At 39.5% G+C, this 21120-nt stretch overlaps 1 protein-coding gene across 4 annotated transcripts in view; it reads right to left on the minus strand.

Moving 5' to 3' along the window:
* Window positions 1-1734: 1734 nt before the first annotated feature.
* Window positions 1735-21120, minus strand: part of LOC132406040 (proprotein convertase subtilisin/kexin type 4-like) — a 39621-nt gene continuing 20235 nt past the window's right edge. For 2 of the 4 annotated variants that reach the window (XM_059991207.1, XM_059991208.1), the window contains exons 9-15: window positions 20359-20459; window positions 15164-15267; window positions 11288-11405; window positions 9441-9620; window positions 8778-8902; window positions 6217-6336; window positions 1736-2503 (exon numbers count right to left, since the gene is read on the minus strand). In XM_059991207.1, the coding sequence (XP_059847190.1) occupies window positions 1962-2503; window positions 6217-6336; window positions 8778-8902; window positions 9441-9620; window positions 11288-11405; window positions 15164-15267; window positions 20359-20459 (1290 nt within the window). In that variant the 3' untranslated portion in view covers window positions 1736-1961. Of the gene's footprint in view, window positions 2504-6216; window positions 6337-8777; window positions 8903-9440; window positions 9621-11287; window positions 11406-15163; window positions 15268-20358; window positions 20460-21120 lie in introns of all 4 variants that reach the window. The other 2 variants (XM_059991206.1, XM_059991209.1) reach the window with 2 other exon arrangements.

A 21120-nucleotide genomic window follows, 5' to 3' on the forward strand; every position in this document is an offset into this window, starting at 1 on the left:
TCAATTCATGTTCTACAGCCTTGGAGAAAATCTAATTTGATATTCCACTGGACTGTGACAGAAAATTGCAGTTCATCATCATCATGAAGAGGTGTTGTCCTGTGGATAAGAAATGAAATCAATAAAATTTACATCCTCGAGTTATGTAAAAGATTTTATATGGTAACAATGAAAGAAGGATTTTTTTTGATATCCTGAGTAAAACTGATTCCTCAGCAAATATCATAAAACAGATTGTCTGCTCACTGCAGTCAACTGGGCCTAGTTGTAAAAGAGACGGTGGTCACATTTCCCACAACTATAAAGTGACACTCTTAAAAAATTCCTTCACTAGCTGCAAAACATTTTAGTATATGCTGGAGCTGCAAGATGCTAAGAAACACATGCCCTTCTGTTCTGTAAGATTTGAGATAGATAATAATGAACATATTACTTGAGTCCAATGAAATTGCACTTCCAAATTTTGATGTGTACTTCCTGCCTTATTTCACCACAGTATTATTCACCGAAAGTCTAATGGCAAGACATTTTCACAGAAATGTCCTTGCTCCAAGGTTGTTACTCCAGTTGCTAGCTGCAGAAACTATGTTTAGACACAAGCAGTCCAGATTACGCCAGTCTGCAACATGAATGTGTATCACTTGGCAAGGTATAATTTGCTGTATGTATAACAATAAAGGAGGACATTTAACCCATCAGATGCAGAGCCTACAGAAGTCATACATAAGACTATAAGACATAGGAGCAGGATTAGGCCATCTGGCTCATCGAACCTGCTCCACCATTCAATCATGGTGATCCTTTTCTTTTTCCTTCCTCAATCCCAGTTCCTGGCCTTCTCCCCATAATCTTTGATGCCATGCCCAATAAAGAACATATCAATCTCTGTCTTAAATACACCCAATGACCTGGCCTCCACAGCTGCATGTGGTAACAAATTCCACAAATTCACCACCCCTTGGCTGAAGAAATTTATCCATATCTCTGTTTTGAAAGGGCACCCCCTCTATCCTGAGGCTGTGTCCTCTTGTCCTAGACTCTCCCACCATGTGAAACATCCTTCCCACATCTACTCTGTCTAGGCCTTTCAGTATTTGAAATGTTTCAGAGATTCCCCCCCCCCCCCCATCCTTCTGAATTCCAGCGAGTACAGACCCAGAGCCATCAAGCGTTCCTCATATGATAACCCTTTCATTCCTGGAATCATCCTTGGAAACCTCCTCTGGAACCCTCTCCAATGCCAGCACATCTTATTAGCTAATGTACAGTTTTCCCTTGCGGCAAAGGATTCTTCTGAGTTGATTAAGCCACTAATGGTACTGTAATGCATTATTTAGAAAGCTTCTCTGCAGAGAGAAACTGAGTCCATATGATCTGCAACAGAACTGACCAATTCCAATTAAGCAAGATATTGCTAACTAAAATTTGGTAAGAGTCTGGAAGACTGCTATTTCTCAAACTTACATTGGGTTAGAGTTGGGTTACATTATCCATTCTTAACTCTGCAGAAGGCCACACAATGGGCAAAAGCAGAAGTGGGTGGGAAATTAAAGTGGGAGGGAGTAGGTAACTCAAGTTTGTTCCTGCAGACTAAACAGATGTGTACCACAAAGCAGTCAGTTTGGTTTTTCCCATGCAGAGAAGCTTTCTAAATAATGCACTACAGTACCACCACTGGCTTAAACAACTCAGAAGAATCCTTTGCCACAAGGGAAAACTGTACATTAGCTAATAATTTTGCTTTTCTCCCTAGTCATCAGTTTGAACTTAAACATACTGCAGATGGAGGTGTCCAGACACAGTGTAAGAGTGTAAGTAACCATTCCTGCATTTGCATTAGAAACTATACTTTGACCAAGCTAATTTTTGAACTGTGTATATTATCCTGCATGAATGGTCAGCTGTCTAATTCTGCAATTTAATGAAATAAAAACCACCAAATCAGCATGTTTAGATTTTTTTTAATGAGTCTGATGACCCAACTGTGTAAGAAAGTAAGTGGATTCTGTCTCACTACTTCCAGTTCCCTCATCCGCAGTGTCACAATATACTTGTAGTTGTGTTGTTTCTGTGGCTCCAGTTGTTGATGTTGTTTCAAGAAATGCTTGTCCAACACGCACATGGCACATCAACCACGACAGTGTCATTACACAACACATCACTGCAATGGGTGTACCAATGAGGACTGCAACAATCACAGTCGTTTTGTAAATTCCATACTTTTCTTTCCTTTCCTTCATATTAGAACGCCTTGGATAACTTGGAGGTGAACAAGAATGCTGATGTTCATCATAATTAGAAAACGGAGGGCACGTTACACAGTCATATAGAGAACTGCCATTGCAAGAGTAACAAGATGAATTGCAAGGGTCGCAGGCCAACACTGTAAAACTTTTGTGAACACCATTCACTGTTTTATTTAAAGTCCTTGAAACACTGTAATAGTGGGGTGGACAATGCTTGAGGCAAAGGTGTCCAAAAATGGCAAAATCACCCTGGCATTCTGTGGAAAAAAAAGTAATAGAAAGTTAAATATTCTGCATTTTCAGGTGCCTATAAATTTTCTTTAACAATAGGTTTACTCAAAAAAAAATGGCATTGCCAAGTATTAATTTAAAGCACCCACTGCTATTTTGTGAAATATTAGGTCTTAAACAAAATAATTATGTTTTATGTTAATATTAAAAGTTTTATTCTTTATCTTGTAAAAACAGACAATGTTCTCAAGATAAATCATTTTGTTTAACTGCCATCCTCATACTTGCAGATACCTTATTCCCATACTTCTAAAAGAATACTGGTTTGTGAAGCCAAAGGATTTGTTTCAGTTACATGAACATTGGACCTATTTATTCATCACTGCAGAGCTTTCATATTTAAACCTGACTATAACCTTGTATCTGTGCATCAAGTAGGACTAATTGGATTTTTTAAAAAAAACAGAAAAAGTTGTAACTATTCTCTCTCTAACCACAATTCTCATGGGGAGAATTTGTGTGTTGTTTAAAAAATAAAGACATCTTAGCTCAGCTTCATCGAGGATCTAGATGAAGCTACAGCTTCCTCTTATGTAACACTTCAACTTAATGTAACTCAAGTGCTTCTGTTAACATTATTCATTGGGTTGGGATCATCCCATTTAGTCCTGAGATAGCAAAGGAATTTTGCTGGAAACACTCACCCAGGAGGGAAGTGGCTGAATAAAATGGAAACAGGGTCATGATCAAGCTCTTGCTTTCCTGTCCATCTAAGTCAGTGTGGTGGACAATGGATGGCTAACGTACGATGCATGCGCCAAAAGTGACGCAATGGATGATTAGAAGTAGCGCATTGCACCCCAGTGATAATAATAGAAAAGTAAACCTATTCATGCAAAAAGTATTAACAAAAAACCGATTTGTAGGAAAAAAAACCTATAACAGGAATTCAAGCAACACACACAAAAAGCTGGTTGAACACAGCAGGCCAGGTAGCATCTATAAGGAGAAGCACTGTTTACGTTTCAGGCCGAGACCCTTCATCAGGACTAACTGAAAGGAAAGATAGTACAAGATTTGAAAGTAGCAGGGGGAGGGGAAAATGCGAAATGATAGGAGAAGACCGGAGGGGTTGGGGTGAAGCTGAGAGCCAGAAAGGTGATTGTCAAAAGGGATAGAGCTAGAAAAGGGAAAGGATCATTGGACGGGAGGCCAAGGGAGAAAGAAAGGGGGAGGGGAGCACCAGAGGGAACAAGCAGAGTAATGGGCAGAAAGAGAGAAAAAAAAGGAGGGATGAAAAAAAACAAAATATATCAGGGTTGAGGTAAGGAGGGGAGGAGCGGCATTAATGGAAGTTAGAGAAGTCAATGTTCATGCCATCAGGTTGGAGGCTACCCAGCCGGTATATAAGGTGTTGTTCCTCCAACCTGAGTGTGGCTTCATCTTGACAGCAGAGGAGGCCATGGACAGACATATCAGAATGGGAATGGGATGTGGAATTAAAATATGTGGCCACTGGGAGATCCTGCTTTCTCTGACGGACCGAGCATAGGTGTTCAGTCTGCGTTGGAAACGGTCTCCCAGTCTGCGTTGGGTCTCACCAATATATAAAAGGCCACACCGGGAGCACTGGACGCAGTATACCACACCAGCCGACTCACAGGTGAAGTGTCGCCTCACCTGGAACGACTGTCTGGGGCCTTGAATGGTGGTGAGGGAGGAATTGTAAGGGCAGGTGTAGCACTTGTTCTGCTTACAAGGATAAGTGCCAGGAGGGAGATCGGTGGGAAGGGATGGGGGGGACGAATGGACAAGGGATCCCTGCGGAAAGCAGAGTGGGGAGGGGGAGGGAAAGATGTGCTTGGTAGTGGGATCCCGTTGGAGGTGGTAGAATTTACGGAGAATTATATGTTGGACCCTGATGGGGTGGTAGGTGAGGACAAGGGGAGCCCTATCCCAAGTGGGGTGGCGGGCAGATGGGGTGAGGGCAGACGTGCAGGAAGTGGGAGAGATGTGTTTGAGAGCAGAGTTGACGGTGGAAGAAGGGAAGCCTCTTTGTTTAAAAAAGGAAGACATCTCCTTCGTCCTGGAATGAAAAGCCTCATCCTGAGAGCAGATGCGGCGGAGGTGGAGGAATTGTGAGAAGGGAATAGCATTTTTGCAAGAGACGGGGTGGGAAGAGGAATAGTCCAGGTAGCTGTGAGAGGACAGGAATTCAAGTAGCTTAGAGCTAGAAATGGGTTTTACTGAGAATAAATCTAAAACTTAGCAATTATTTTTAGAGATATTATTTCATGCACACCTTTTGGTGAATGTTATCTCTTTCACATTAAGCTGTGTTCAATCAAAAAGAATTGTTCAATGAGTCAAACTAGGAAAGAAGGACTTTTGTTCTGCAGTCGTTCCATTACTGTTCAATACATGTTTGATACTTGTTTGATCCTGAGGCACCAGGCGTCTGCACCAGTGGTGTGATGCAGTTTTTTGCCAGTTGGTTTACAATTGACACTCGTGCGCTACAGAGTTGTGCTTTGTTCATCCTTTGTGATCATTTGCAGTTTTGCACTTTTCAAAAATTAAGCCTTGTTTTTACATTCAGTTACCTATCACAGTGCAAAAGAAAAGCAGAAAGTGATAGTAAGCGTGAATTCAATGAACAGTGGGAAAATAAGCTCTTATTTATAGTGGGTCTGTCAGGAAAACCATTGTGCATTGTTTATGAAAACACTCCCTCACATAATAGAAGCCATAATCTTAATAGACACTACAAAACACAACATCAGACTGAAATAGAAGGAAAACTGAAGTTAGTGCTTGGGTCTGAATTACGGAAAGAATGTGATTAAGAAAAAGGAAGAAATCAAAAGAAATCAAAATAAGAAATCAAACGAAATCAAAATATATTTGTTAAAAGTCTGATTAAGGTAAGTAATGTTTATTTTGTTTTTATATTAGATCAACATATCATGTAAAAATATTAAATATGTCTGTATTAACATATTTTTACAAGAATTGAATGGGGGTACAAGAGTTGTAAGGCGCATCTGAACTCGTGCGTGAAAACATTGACGCATGGAATGTAAAAGGTTGGTCACCCCGATCTAGGCAATCAAAGGACACAAGTTGTCTGAGGCTGTATTGAAAGGCTGGTAAACAGATAAAGTACTAAATTTAGGTTAAGCTTATGTTCAGAACCAAAGCAACTTCAGTAATGAGAAGAGACCATTTAATCACAAAGGGGTAGTGTGCCATTTATTCTAACAAATTTTGCATATCAATGAATTACACATTTGAAATTCCTTAATGGCTTACAGAAGTGATTACCTCACAGAGTCTCATTTAACCTCATTTCACTAAGGGTCATTTGACATTTTGGATAAAATAATGTGGGTTGCAAAAATGCCAGTAATCAATTCATGAGGGGATGCATTGTTACAACCCTGGGGCATGCTATCAAATAACAAACTTGGACAGCAGAGCTTAATTTCCTCTTCGCAAAAGGACAACTACAAGAATGTTCATGAGCGACTGCCTTTAAACAAGCTCTCGATTTAAAAATAGTCCGAGCTAAGTGAAAGAGAATCAGTTGTACACAAATAGGTTGAAAAGCATTGCTAATATGTTTGCTACTAAAAGTTTTTGCTACTAAATAATTTTTACCAAAAATGTGCAGTAGATCTAATATAAACTGTCACATTTCCAGAACAATGCCAGGTTACTTGTAAAACATTTGGATTACCTTCACAGAGTCCATCTTCATTCCATTGCACGCAATCACTTATTACCGAGTCTTTCATTTGTCTTGCCATCATGTCTTCATCAGTACCATATAAAATCATCTCAAAATAGGACAGAAATCCTGGAGAAGATAAATTTTAAATAATCTATAGTCAGCCATTATAACTTACAGTTGTGGTTCACAGTGCAATGTTAAGCCTCAAATTAAATGAAAGATTTAAAGATTATTTTTGTCACATATACAGTCGGCCCTCCGTATCCACGGGGGTTAGGTTCCGGGACCCCCCGCGGATACCAAAATACGTGGATGCTCAAATCACTTATATAAAATGGCATAGTATTTGCATATAACTCACACACATCCTCCCATATACTTTAACTCATCTCTAGATTATTTATAATACCCAATACAATGTAAATACTATGTAAATAGTTGTTATACTGTATTGTTTAGGGAATAAAGGAAAAAAGTCTGTGCACATTCAATACAGACGCAACCATCATAGCTCTTCTGCGAACCCCAAGCAGCAAAAGTGATGAAAAGTGAAAATAGTGTTCAGCGTTTGCTTTGCTCTCAACAAAACACTCAGCATCTCCGCATCAAGCTGCCATAGCTTTGAACTGCGTGAGATCTTCGCTATGATTGACAGTGCTGCATGATTGCACGAAAGAATGACTTTAATTTTGAAAGGGTACGTAGGTTTAGGGCAGGTTTGCAGGATGTTTTGAGCGCTTACAAAGAACTGTATGATAGAAAAATGCATGAACCTTCCAGTGTGCTCGCTGTCGTTTTTTATATAGAAAGCTGATAAGTGAAACTACATTCTACATACATTATTTCTACTTTATATAGGCTGTGTATTTATCGTATCATTCCTGTTTTTACTATATGTTAGTGTTATTTTAGGTTTATGTGTTATTTGATATGATTGGTAGGTGTTTTTTGGGTCTGGGAACACTCAAAGACACTACTTTCAGATGGCAGGGGAATGGAAATGTACAATGGAAGTGTTACGTAAATAGCTGTTACACTGTATTGTTTAGGGAATAAGAAGAGAGAGAGAGAACTTCTGGTTGTTTTGTGATCCCTGTCTGCGGTTGGTTGAAGAGTGAAATGTGTTGTTTGCATCAACAACTAACATGACCCGAGATGTGCTGGGTGTATAAGTGTCACCAACCCAGCATGGCCACAACTTACTAGCCCTAACTCATTAGGTATGATTTTTAAAGAGTTGGGCACATTGAAATAATTGCATTACAATTTTGATCTGGGTAATACAAATATAGAGAAATACATGAAATACTGAAACGGCTTTGTCTGCCTCAGATAACTCCAATAGCAGAACAGGTACTACAACAGCCGCCCTACATGATAACATTAGTTTCAAATAATTCAAGTTCCCCCTTTCAGTTACCTAACAATCTATTAATTTTCAAAATATTTTAGAATTATAGAAAGATACAGTACAGAAATAGGACAATATCCCCCTCACTGACCATCAGCCACCCACTTACACTAACCTTGTATTATTTTTTTTTATTTTCTCCACATTTTCTTCAATTGTCCCTAGATTCTACTAAACCTTTACATGCTAGGGGCAATTGTAGTGGGTAATTAATCTAGTAATCTCATCTTTCAGATGTGGAAGGAAAGAAGAATACCCAGGGGACAGCCTACACGGTCACAATGAGAATATGCAAACACCAGAGAGCAAAGGTCAAAAGTGAACCCAAGTCTTTGATGCTGCAAGGCAGTTACTCTACTAGGTGTTCCAATAGGTCAATAAGTCAAATGGCCAGTCACTGTAATACCATTGCAAATCTAAGGAATTAGTAACAGTTTTCACCTCCTCACAGGAATCTTACAAAATTTAATAGGTAGTTAAATGTCAAAAATGGCCATCTTACCTCATTTTCCACAGGATGGTGTATACTTCAGATAGAAAAGTTATGACTTTGCCTCCCAGGTTTCAGAGAACCAGTAACAAAGCACATCCAATTAGTCTGACTCCAGCATAATGCTCAATGTTTAAATCCAACATTAGTAGGATAAAGACCAATTGCATTGTCAAGAACAATATCTATGCTGTTGTACTGGTATTGAATTTCATTGCAGCCATTAAATAAAGTTCCCAAATCCCAACAGTACTAAAAGAAAACTGCAGTGAAGTCTGTTTGGGGCAATAATATCAGAAACAGATCAGCTGTCCACTTTCCTCACTGCATTTCTGGAACAAAGCAACTGCACTACAAAGGACTCCAGGTACAGGCCCAATCTGCACCACCACCCCCACCCCAACCAACACAAAAATTTACATAATACAAACTAATTTTCACTTTCAAAGCGTAGGCTTACTATGCTTTTGAAATTGGCTTTTCTGCTTTAACCTGCACTCCCACCCCTTTTTTTTAATATAGAAAGCTGTGATTGCTGCTAATTCAACACAAAGAATTAAAGTCAAAGCACTTAGTAAATTCAAAATATGTTTCCAATCATATTGCAATATGCATGAAATATGATATGTTTCAAAGAATTCAGTACAATACCAAGTTAACTATTACCAGTGTTTCTGGAATTTCCTTTGTTTTCAATCTCAAGAGTCCAAACTCCTTTAGGATCTTCATCCCAGCAGTGTGTAGTCATGAAAGACCAGTCTCTATACCCATTGGATGATGTATCATATGGTCTGCAGAGCAAAAATAAAGACTTCATTCATAAAACCAATTCAGTATGTGCCCATCTCACTCGTGGAATTCAAAGTAATACAAACCATTGCCAAGAGATTAGCCCAACTTTCTGCAACAGGTACTTAGTAAAATGTCCTTATTCTGTTGATATTTTAAACACTATATGGCAGTTGATTTTTGGGAAATTATTTTGTCTATTTGTTTCTCTGTTTGCAACCTATAAGCACATTAACAGTTAACAGAAATATTTCTTCCATTATTGGACCCAAGATCACAAGGCATTTGGAAGTCTGATTCCAAACTACACATTCTATTCAAGGTTAGGACATTGATGTGACTCTATCCTTCCCCAATGCGTAATACAGAACAAAAGCTGAAACACAAGTTTCAACTAAGTTTATGCAAAAACATTTCACGAAAGGTCCAAAGGTTAACAGACAATTGCAAGTTCTCCAGAGAACTTGGTGACAAGATAAAGCAATTCATTCTGGATCATCTGTTCTAATATCAAATCAACAAACACATAGACTGACATACCTTACATCAACCAGTCTGGAAGATGTCCCACTAGGACTAATAAGAGAAATCCTCAGATCACCTCTTCTAGAGTAGCTCAGTGACATTTGAGCTTCCACATGCTCAAGAGATAGAATATAATTTTTAGTTCCAAAGCATGCATTGATATATTTCTTGATAACAAGCTTGTCAGAAATAACCCTGGAGGGATTAAAAATGGATTATTAGCATGTTACATTCTCATAAATTTTCATTTCACAGAACATACACATTTTAGTGTTTTGTCATTTGTAGAGAAAGAGTATAATAAACAAATTAATTTTGTTGGGCAATTATATATTAGAAATGGGAAACACATAGGGGAGAAGCATGCTATGCCCCACAAAAATTCAGAAGACAGGCACATGCATATTCACCACTACTTAAGCTACTCATTCCCATTAAGAGATGGAAGCAAAATTTAGCAACATTTTTCAAATCATGGTAAGAGGATCAGGAAAACCTTCCCATTTCCACAAATCTTGGACTTACTGTTAATGTACTTGTGAATCTGAAGTACTTTTAGCTTAATTATACAAAGATGAACAGGTAAATTCCAAATGGAAATCTCATGGTTATTGAGGAGATACAGTAATCTGAATACTTATAAACTAAAACCAATTTTCTTTTAAAAATAACATAGAAGAGAAGCAAACAATTATTCAGAACATGTTACGCATTAGCCCTTTACCCAACAATAAAATGCTACATTTGTAAACCTGTGGAAAATTTTTAAAAATTATTTTAGAGAATTGATCTTAAGCAGGGATTCAGTGTAATCCCATATTGCTTCTCAGCCTTTTGGCTAAAATCAGTGTAATCCTGAGACACCATCACGAGGTTAGAGCTATTCCAAGATGCAAGCACTTCATTTTTCTTAATTTGAGTTGTGTATACATTATATAAAATAACAGATGGCTGAGGATGTGTTACATGTGGCAAAGAAATAATTAGACCATTAGACTCAAGTATTACTTAAAGTGGCCAAGGTAAAGCTACAAGTGGTTCATATAGCCAGGTAGATACTACAGCAGCACCATACCACTCAACCTGAAGCATAATTATTCATAAATTTTTTCACTACTGAATCAATTTCTTTAGTCAAATGTTACCCAGACTTAAGAATGTAGCTTTCGTTGGCGCAAAAAGAGAGTCAGAATCAAAAAGATGAGGCAAAAAGTTTCTAATAATTCAATCGTGATCTATAAATCAAAATCTATGAGACTGTATTACAGTTTTAAACACACTCCCAGCCAGCTACCTTTTCATATAATATATACAAAGGCTTCAACATTTTCCCCCACATTGTATATTTAACTTGTCATTTTTCCAATGGTTGCTTGCAAGATGATGACCTGGAATGACAGTTGAGTGTCTACACAATATTAACAGCAGTACAAGCAGAACTCTTCAAAAAGTTTAAAATAGAAAAACATCAAGTTTTTTTTCCCCCTAATGCTACTATTATTCAAACCTTGTTTATACCAAATTAACAATTTTGGATAATCACTGGGTTTTGTGTTACTTGTCCATTATAAGGATTTTAGACTTGGGGATGTATTACTTTCAAGGACCATTAAGTACTTTTTTTAAAAATAATTTGTTCACTCTTACAACATAGCATGTTCCTTTGTGTGAAGCCTGATGCTCTCCCATCAAAGTACAAATCTACTTCGGGATGTGTCATTTTATTCGTTTAAATTGCTATTTGGCAATTTCTGGTTAGTTTATAAATATCTAAGAATGAAGTCAAGCTTTGTAAAACATTCGGAGCCATCTGTAATTCTATACTATATAACAACAATTCCAATCTCATTTATCATGCTTACTGTGGGGATTTAATAATCTCTATGGAACATTCCCTCTGTGGATGAACAGTCAACCATTTTGTTGCTAAATCCACCAGAAGTCCAGCATCTAGTAGTCCATATCCATAATGGTGGCTCACTGAAAATAATTATGATAATTCAAATTATCAGACATCGTTCAGTAATATGATCAAGTAATGTGATTACTTTCATTTACATTTTAAAATGTGATAAAAATGTTTTCAACACAGTTAATAAACCCAACATATTGTACTACATTAGAATAATATTTTTCAATAGATCACACTGACATAGTCAAAGGAAAACTCACGAGTCAAATTTTCTAAGATAAATATAAAGTGTTGCAATCATTTTAGATCTCTAAAGCAGAATCAATTCAAAGCTCAAGTTATCTTGAAACACGGGTTTTTGATCTATTTTAACATCCAAGAGCTATCTTATTCTTGACCCTGGTGAGATCTTGGAATCGCAAATTGGCTAATGCCAGAATACAAGTTAATTTTACAAGTAACAACATGCTCATGAATCCAAACTGTCTAATTATTATCATTTTCATTATATCTTTTAGAGGTTTTTGCTTTGAATGCATGTCTAGAGAACAGCAGTCCAACCAAGCAACCTGCCACCCATGTCAACTTCTAATTCAAGCTAATACCAAAATAGATTGCCCATTTCTTTAGGATGGATGGCAAGCTTGGAATTTTAGGCAATTGGACATTTAAGTGTTGCAAATGATATTACTCTATCAGGACAGTCAAAAAGAACTTCAAGGCTTTATACCATAAGGTAGAGGAACAGAATCAGAATCAGGCCATTTGTCCTACCGAGTCAGCTCAGCCACTTCATCATGGCTAATCAATTCCCTTCTCAGTCCCAATCTCCTGCCTTCTCCTTGTATCCCTTCATGCATTGACAAATCAAAAATCTATCAACCACTGCCTTAAATATACCCAATGACTTGGCCTCACAGCCGACTGTGGCAGTTAATTCCACACATTCACCACTCTCTGGCTAAAGAAGTTCCTCCTCATTTGGTTCTAAATGGACATCCCTCTATTCTGAGGATGTTCCCTCTGATCTTAGTCACTCCCACCATAGGAATCATCCTCTGCCAAATCCACTCTATCAAGGCTTTTCAACATTCGATGGGTTTCCAATGACATCCCACATCATTATTTTGGAATTCCTCTCATATGATAAGCCTTTCAATACTAAAATTATTTTTGTGAACCTCAGGACATCCTTTCTTAGATAAGGGGCCCAAAGCTGCTCACAATACTCCAAGTGAGGCCTCAGCAGCGCCTTATAAAGCTTCAACATTACATCCTTGCCTTTATATTTTAGTCCTCTTGAAGTGAGGGCATTTGCATTTTTCAACACCGACTCAACCTGTAAATTAACCTTTAGGGAATCCTGAACAAAGACTCCAAGTTCCTTTGCATCACTGACTTTTAATTTCTTTTTTTTTAAAAAATAGTCTACATTACAGGCAGTACCTGAGTTATGTACAAGTTCTGTTCCTGAGTCCATCTAATCTGAATTTGTACTTAAGTCAAACAAGTATGTGTAGTATTAATTAGCATCAATTAGTCAAACGTTTTTCTTAGTATATAGTATACATGCTACCTTTCTATGCATATAAAACACTTAAGAAACATATCTATTCCAATAATTAAACCACTGCATTTCTCAGTAATAACTGTAGCTTTCATCGGGGCAGGGCCTTTCACATGCTCCATTATTCTCACTTTATCCTTTAAAATTGTTCCGCTCATTGACCGACTGTAGCCTAACACTTTTCCAATGACCGATGGTGTTTCACCTCATTCCAAACGCTTTATTATTTCCACTTTATTTTCAATTGTGATCACTTCCCATCAATGGAACAGAAACACTGCGGGCGGCGGGTCCTGAGCTCCGCCAGCTCCTGAGGTCCGCTGGGTCCTAAGGACCACTGCACTGAGACAGGTTAAATGGAACAATTGGGGGCTGTGCTGGGCTTTGGTATTTGATCCTCCTCAATATTCTGCGTGGGAATTTAAACTGGAGATGGCAGTGTTTTTTTAAAACGAGGTCGAGTTGCAAGCTTGACATCAACCCAGCACGGATGGTACCGGAGTCACTGGATCGACATCAACCCAGCACGGGAGCAGTCTATCACTGGATCGAACTCGGGAACCTCCGTTCTCGAATCTCGAGCCTGGCACTAATCTCACTGCACCACCAGCCGATCAGAACGGGGGGGGGGGGGGGGGGGGGGGAATGGGGTTCGGGAATCTTGCTAAGAAAAATTTAAGCCAAATACAAAGTTACACACTCAACACAGTGTCAACGGCAACGACTTCAAATGGTGGACAGTGTCGCGATCCTTCTTAAAATGGCGGACAGCGTTCTCCTTCCTTGGTTTGCAAGTACGAGTTGTCCGTAAGTCGGACGTTCGTAACTCGGGGACTACCTGTATTAATTCTTTTACCAAAGTGCATGGCCATACACTTTCCAACACCATATTCCATCTGCCACTTCTTTGCCCATTCTCCTAAACTGTTTAAGCCCTTCCATAGTCTCTCTGCCCTCCACCTATGCTCATGTCATTCGCAAACTTGACCACAAAGCCATCAATTCCATTATCCAAATCGTTAACATATAATGCAAAATGAAGTGGTCCCTACACAGACCCCTGTGGAACACCATTAGCAACAAGCAGTCAACCAGAAGGGCTCCCTTTATTCCCACTCTTTGCTTCCTGTCAATCTGCTAATGTTCTATCTATGCTGGTATCTTTCCTGTAATATCATGGGGTCTTTTCTTGTTAACAGCCTTGAGTGTGGCACCTTCTTAAAAGCTTTCTTAAAATCATAGTATACAACATCCAGCAATTCTCCTTTCTCTATCCTGCTTGGTGTTTCTTCAAAGAATTCCAATAGATTTGCCAGGCAAGATTTTCTCTTAACGAAACCATGCTGACTTCAGCCCATTTTATCATGTGCTTCCAAGTACTCCAAAACTACATCCTTAACAATCAACTCCAACATATTCCCAACCACTGAGGTCAGACTAACTGGCCTATAATTTAACCACAAACAGGAGAAAATCTGCAGATGCTGGAAATCCAAGCCACACATACAAAATGCTGAAGGAACTCAGCAGGCCAGGCATCATCTATGGAAAAAAGTACAGTCAACCTTTCGGATCAAGACCCTTTGGTCAACTTCTTTCCTCCATAGATGCTGCTTGGTCTGAAAATTGTGTGTGTGCCTGGCCTATAATTTCTGCTTTTCTTCTACCACCTTCTTTTGCAATTTTCCAGTCCTCTGGAACCACGAGAAATCCAAAAAATCTAACCCTTTTATCATCAAAGCAATTTGTTTTATAATATTGCATTTCAAAGAAGCTTCCTTGAAGGTGAGAATCAACTCGAGCATTTTTTTGCAAAAACATAATTATAAACAGGCTTCATTCTGCTTTTCAGAAACACTCCTTTGTTTTGTTTCATTCCATTTAAGGATACCATAGGAGCTATGCAATCACTATGTTTAATTATATGTAATATGGTAACTAGTCACATCAGTGGGGGCATGGTAAAAGCAAAAGGGATAAATCACGTGTTCAAGATCATTTTGTAGCTGTTTATAACTTCCGACTGCAGAGGTCATATCTTTGCTGATCACTGAGGTAACACTCAATAGTGTTTAATTGTATGTTTTCTAATTGCTTTTAAAGGAAGGGTATAGTGAATTTGTCTCTGAAGCAATCATTGAAGCAGTGGGTGTGTCATGCAGATATACATGACAATTGCAGGCTGGCAGCAATCATCTTATTTTCATTGTGGATTAACTTTGCCACTATAGATACATAGCACAAACTAATCCTTCTTACCTTTGCGTCCCACTCCATTTTTGGCCCAATCTTCTGCTTTTAAATGAAGGGGTTTAGATGCCCTCACAACAAGATGCTGCATATCACGCCAAGTCAGTGAAGGACTACGAGAAAGTGAAGCAGAAACTTTATGCAAAGTTAGAACACCAAAATGTTAGCAACTATTTTCATTTATTCAGGGCTTTTAAAAATTGAAAAATGAATAAAGTACTTTACACTGCAATTGTAACAAAGGATCTCAGTTTGGGAATATTAACTGTTTCTCTTAACTGACCTAGAGTGTTTGCAGATTTTTCCAGTAACTGCAGTTTTTAGGATTTTTATGTGTTGTCATAAAGAAGATAGAGCACTAAATCTATCATTACCTGCAAGAGCAAGTCTCATTTGAGCTGATGCTGATGTGATTAAGGATTTTTTTTAATCTTGATTTGTGTGATTAACCATTTTTTTTATCTTGATTTGGGTTGAAGGCAAGAATATATTTTAAGGCCACCACTGGCATTGTGAAAATGGAAAGTGACAGAAAAAAATAAATCTGGAAGGACAATTCCAGCAGAGGGTCAAGATAGACTAGAATTGGAAGGATACTAGCATTACCATTGAAAAATCATGACTAAGAGTTTGTAATGGCTTAAGCAAAGAGGTTCAACTCAAGATTGCGACTGGAAACAGAACAAGTGGAAATAGATTTGTGGCATGAATTAGAATCAGATTTATTATCACCTGCACATGACATGAAATTTGTTAACTTAGCAGCAGCAGTTCAAAGCAATACATAATATAGAAGAAAAATAATAACAAGTAGATCAATTACAGCATATGTACATTGAATAGATTAAAAATCATGTAAAAAACAGAAATATATACTAGACAACGGGGTGACCCGTTGGGGCACCCTTTGAGAGAAGGGTAGTGCAGTCATTCTGGTCACATTTTCCCTAAATGCTATTGGTATCGCTTTGCTTTGGAAATTGAAGAAAACCTCAGTTTATTGAAGAGGAACGACGTGTAGCAAGGCAAATATAGCTCTTCCTCATTTACCGAAGGACACTTTTGATGGCATTATTTCTGGCTGACTTGCCAAGGCACAAGAGTGTGCCTCTCGTCATTCTGGAGACATCCAGCCTTTTTATCCCGTCTCTTCATCTCTTCTGCTGTTTGTTCTTTGTCTCTGATCCTGGAGACGTGAATTTCTCAGTTCCGTTATCTCTTCCTTTCTCCTCCTTCTATGCCAGGTGTCATTCTGGAGACATACATGTCTCTCCTCCTCTATCTCTTCTTCACTCATCTTTTTTTGTCCTGACTCTTTGATCCTGGAGTCACGCGACCCTGGCCTAATCCGATTCTTGTTCTCTCCCTCTCCTCGCCTCTTCCCAATGGCGTTTGGCATCATCTCTTGACCATAATGCCCCCCTTCTCTTTCCACGCGGCATAATTAGGCTGACCATATATTTTTTTTACCCTAATGTTGGAGAGAAGATACGAAGCAGTAACACCAAAGCCTCCAGGATGCTGATTATTCTTGATGATGTGGTTGGCGCTCTCCTAAATGGCCATGATATAATCACCTCTGTCCTTTGACTGCAGCAAAGGGTTTGATGGGTGTTTCAAGGTACGTCATTAAAATAAGATTTAATTATCTCTTATTAGTGGGTGGCAGTTAGATCTGTCCCAATCCTGCACATGCTGAGGGTGATTAGAAACAGAGCTGCCCTGCCCTTTTGCTCCGGTTGGTGTCGCTGCTGTGTATCATGAGTCGCTTCTGAGGCTGGCCATGAGCATGCGTCATGATGTTGCATCGTCGTTTCCACCATGGCTGACATCGGCTCTCGGGTGAAAACGGGGCTGTGATTTTGGCAAGTGAGCAATTTTATACTAATATATAACCCTGAACTTTGCCTGCATTCTGCAAGTTAGCGCATTTTAAGTCGATTTACCCAAAAATAGTGCCACTGTAATGCACCATTTGCGCTAATTGGAGGTCACAAACAGAGCACGAGTGTTTTAGTAGTATATAGGTTTATAAAGTGAGATGCTATTCTTGGTTCAATGTCCATTTAGGAATCAGATGGCAGAGGGGCAGAAGCTGTTCCTGAATCGCTGAGTATGTGTCTTCAGGCTTCTGTACCCCCAATCTGATGGTAACAATGAGAAAAGAGCATGCCTTGGGTGCTGGAGGTCCTTAATAATGGACACTGCCTTTCTGAGACACTGCTCCTTGAAGATGTCATGGGTACTTTGTAGGCTAGCACCCAAGATGGAGCTGATTAAATTTACAACCCTCCGCAGCCTCTTTTGGTCTGTGCAGTAGCCACACACCACCAACCCCACCCAATACCAGACAGGTGTGATGTAGCTGTCAGAATGCTCTCCAAAGTACATCTATAGAAGTTTTTGAGTGTTTCTGTTGAAATACCAAATCTCTTCAAGCTCCTAATGAAGTATAGTCACTGCCTTGCCCTCTTTATAGCTGCATCGATATGTTGGGACCAGGTTAGGTCCTCAGAGGTCTTGACATCCAGGAACTTGAAACTGCTCACGCTCTGATCACTCTATGAAAACTGTTATGTGTTCCTTTGTCTTAACCTTCCTGAAGTCCACAATCAGCTCTTTCATCTTACTGACATTGACTGCTAGGTTGTTGCTGCGACGCCACTCCACTAGTTGGCATATCTGGCTCCTGTACGCCCTCTCGTCTCCATCTGAGACTCTACCAATGGTTGTATCATCAGCAGATTTACAGATGGTACTTGAGCTATGCCTAGCCACACAGTTGTGGGTACAGAGAGAGTAGAGCAGTGGGCTAAGCACACACCCTCAAGATGCACCAGTGTTGATTGTCAGCGAGGAGGAGATATTATCTCCAATCCGCAGAAATTGTGGTCTTCTGGCTAGGAAGTCGAGGATCCAATTGCAGAGGGAGGTCCAGAGGTCCAGATTCTGTAACTTCTCAATCAAGATTGTGAGAATGATCGTATTAAATGCTGAGCTATAGTCGATGAACAGCATCCTGACATAGGTGCTTGTATTGTCCAGACTGTACGAGGGCACCTGGATAATTAAAGTTCATGATATCAGTCCTCACTGTTCAGTTGCAGGATTTTGCAGTTTGTTTAAAACTAGAGTCAACAAAAATCAACTCACATCATACATTAAGACACTGGCCAGGTAAGTCCTGTTGTAATCAAAAGGTATTGTAGAGGCATCAGGAAGGAAGGCCATGCTCAGACAAGAATTTCTCCTCATAAAACGAGATCAATAAAAAGCTGCATCACGGGGGGGGGGGTGGGGGGGGGTGCGCAAATTGGAAATGGAAACTTTCAGGAAGCACAGAGGTCAGAGGTAAACTGGATGTTTATCAGTGCAAAAGGAATTAAAGAAACAGTAAGCAGATAGGAGCCCAAAGTTTTATATGATAGATTTTGTTAAATGCCAAAAATTAGGTTCAATATATAACCTGAATTCTAATAATAGTTGTTTCCAGTGTGGGAGCAGAGAAACAAAACAGCTGGCAATGAAAAATTCTCACTTTCAAACTTTGAAAATCAGCACAATACTGATAAATAGACAAACCATTTAGAATAGTCTATGGCAGGGGTTCCCAACCCAGGGACCATACTACTCACTGCCTCAGTAAAGCAGCCAACTTAACTAAAGACCCCACCAACCCTGGACATTCTCTCTTCTTGCCTCTTCCACTGAGCAGAAGATTCAAAAGCCTGAAAGCACGTACCACCAAGGCTTGAGGGCCATTCTATTCCATGGTTATCCAACTCTTGGACAGACAAGATGGATTCTTGGCCTCGCAATTTACCTCATTACTGTTTATTGTTCACCTGCGCTGCACCCTTTCAGTAGTTTTTACACTTTCATTCTGTAATGCTACTGTTTTACCTTATTCTAGCTTAATGCATTGTGCAAAGATTCCTCTGTATAAACAATAAACAAGATAGGCTTCTCTTGACAGTGAAGTCCACTCCCCGGCTCCAGGCATCATGAACCAAAAGCAACACCATTAGTCTGCCACAGATGTTCAAAAAAGGAATATTATTCTGTAAAGGGGGTTTCTTTTTTCTTTGTTACTGTGTATGTAATCAAAAGGGCGCGGAGAACGGGAAGAGCCCGCTGCTGAAGAGCGGGGACGGGTCCCTCACCCGGGAATGGCTACCGATTCAGAGGAGGACGACTCAGATGAGTGGGTCCTGTACCCATTCGCTAGTGCTCCAGTAAAATGTACAATGTCCTGGGTATGTTACTCAAAATAGCCTCTTTGGTTTGTTACAAGTAGGAATGCTTCTTTGTTGCGAGAGAGTGCTGGAAGCTTGTTTGGGTTAAAATTTACTGATAACAAGAATCCTTTTCCTTTGTAAACCAAATGGAGATTAATGTTCTTTCTTCTGAGTCTGAAAGCTTTTGTTGACTGGCTTTTGGGCAGATCGGCGCGAGGGGGTTGAGAGAGAGGACGCAATGCTGAAAGCTGGGCGAGGAACGGACCCAAAGCGGGGGTCCGAGGCCAGGAGGTACTCCGAGGAGGGGGGATGAAGCTAGATGTGCTTGGTTGACCATTCGGAGGGTCCTGAGCTGCGAGTCGAGGAGTTCGGAGGGGATCGAATGGTGGCCAGAAGACTTCAGTAATTGAGCTCCAACGGTTGTGCACGAAGTGGTTTGGACTTTGATAAGTTTGGCGCCTTTTCTTTATTTTTTCTCTTCATATATATTGTATCGTTATTAATCACTTAGTTATAGTACCCTTTATAAATTGTACTCATTTAATCGCATATGGTGTACTGTCTGTTTTTGGGCGAAGCGGGGACATCACACAGCATTCACACCAGCTGATTACCCAGTTTGGTGGGGCCGAAGGCTGCTCCCCCTAGACGAGAACGAGCTGAGCGAGCCTGAGGTGACCCAGGGGGTTACAATTCCAAACTATTTCTAGCTAACCAGATTAATAAACACAACTAATGCTTCTAATAATGCATATTTTTCAGCAAATTACTTTGTTCTCCTTACAATTGTGTTCAGGAAATGGCATTAAATAATCTTGAATTTTGAGATCGCAAATTAGTCTATTGCTAAATTGTACAAACAAGTAAATTCTAATCAATTAATTACCATCTCTATTAAAACAAAATTGTTTAAATCTATTCACACAAGATGGCAATTCTCTTAACGAAATCTGTCAATGTATTTACTTCGCCTCCAGAGCAAGAGCGATGATCCCAGCAGCAAGCGGCGCAGACGCTGACGTCCCCGTGTGCTTTTCAGTGCATCGTAACCGCAGATCTGTTGTAACCTGTAGCCATTGAGAATTTGGTGAGGGAAGAGAGAAAAAAGGAGAACAAATGTAAATGGGGAAAGATATTACAGGTGTAGCTGCCTCACGGGGTCGTATCCAAACCTGCTCGTTAGCTGGTTCTAACAGCCATGTGACTCAGCAGTAAGAAAGATTGGAGATCAAACAGGAACATTGTGATGTTCCAATTAAAGAAACCTCAATTTGAGCAAACGTGTAAATACTACCTATACACAATTATAGGTGGCCCTCATTTTTCAAACGTTCGCCTTACAACAGCACACTGTTACGAAAGATCTACATTGGTACCTGTTTTTGCTAACCAAAGAGGATTTTCGCTTTTACGAAAATACACCCACTTTATATGTGTGTTTACACCGAGAAAGACTGCATTGACCATGAAGCCTTGTGTGGGCAGTTGTGCACGTATGCGTGCATGTGCCGATTTTTTTCCTCCAAATCGATTTTGGCTCGCTGCCTTCCCGAGTTTGATAAATGAAACTACACCATACATACAATATTTCTACTTTATATAGGCTGTATATTTATCATATCATTCCTGCTTTTACTATATGTTCGTGTTGTTTTAGGTTTTGTGTGTTCTTTGGTTTGATTTGATAGTTTATTTTTTGGGTCTGGGAACGTTCAAAAATTGAACCAT

This window comes from Hypanus sabinus, chromosome 16 (genome assembly GCF_030144855.1).
Source record: "Hypanus sabinus isolate sHypSab1 chromosome 16, sHypSab1.hap1, whole genome shotgun sequence".
In the NCBI taxonomy this organism is placed as follows: domain Eukaryota; kingdom Metazoa; phylum Chordata; class Chondrichthyes; order Myliobatiformes; family Dasyatidae; genus Hypanus; species Hypanus sabinus.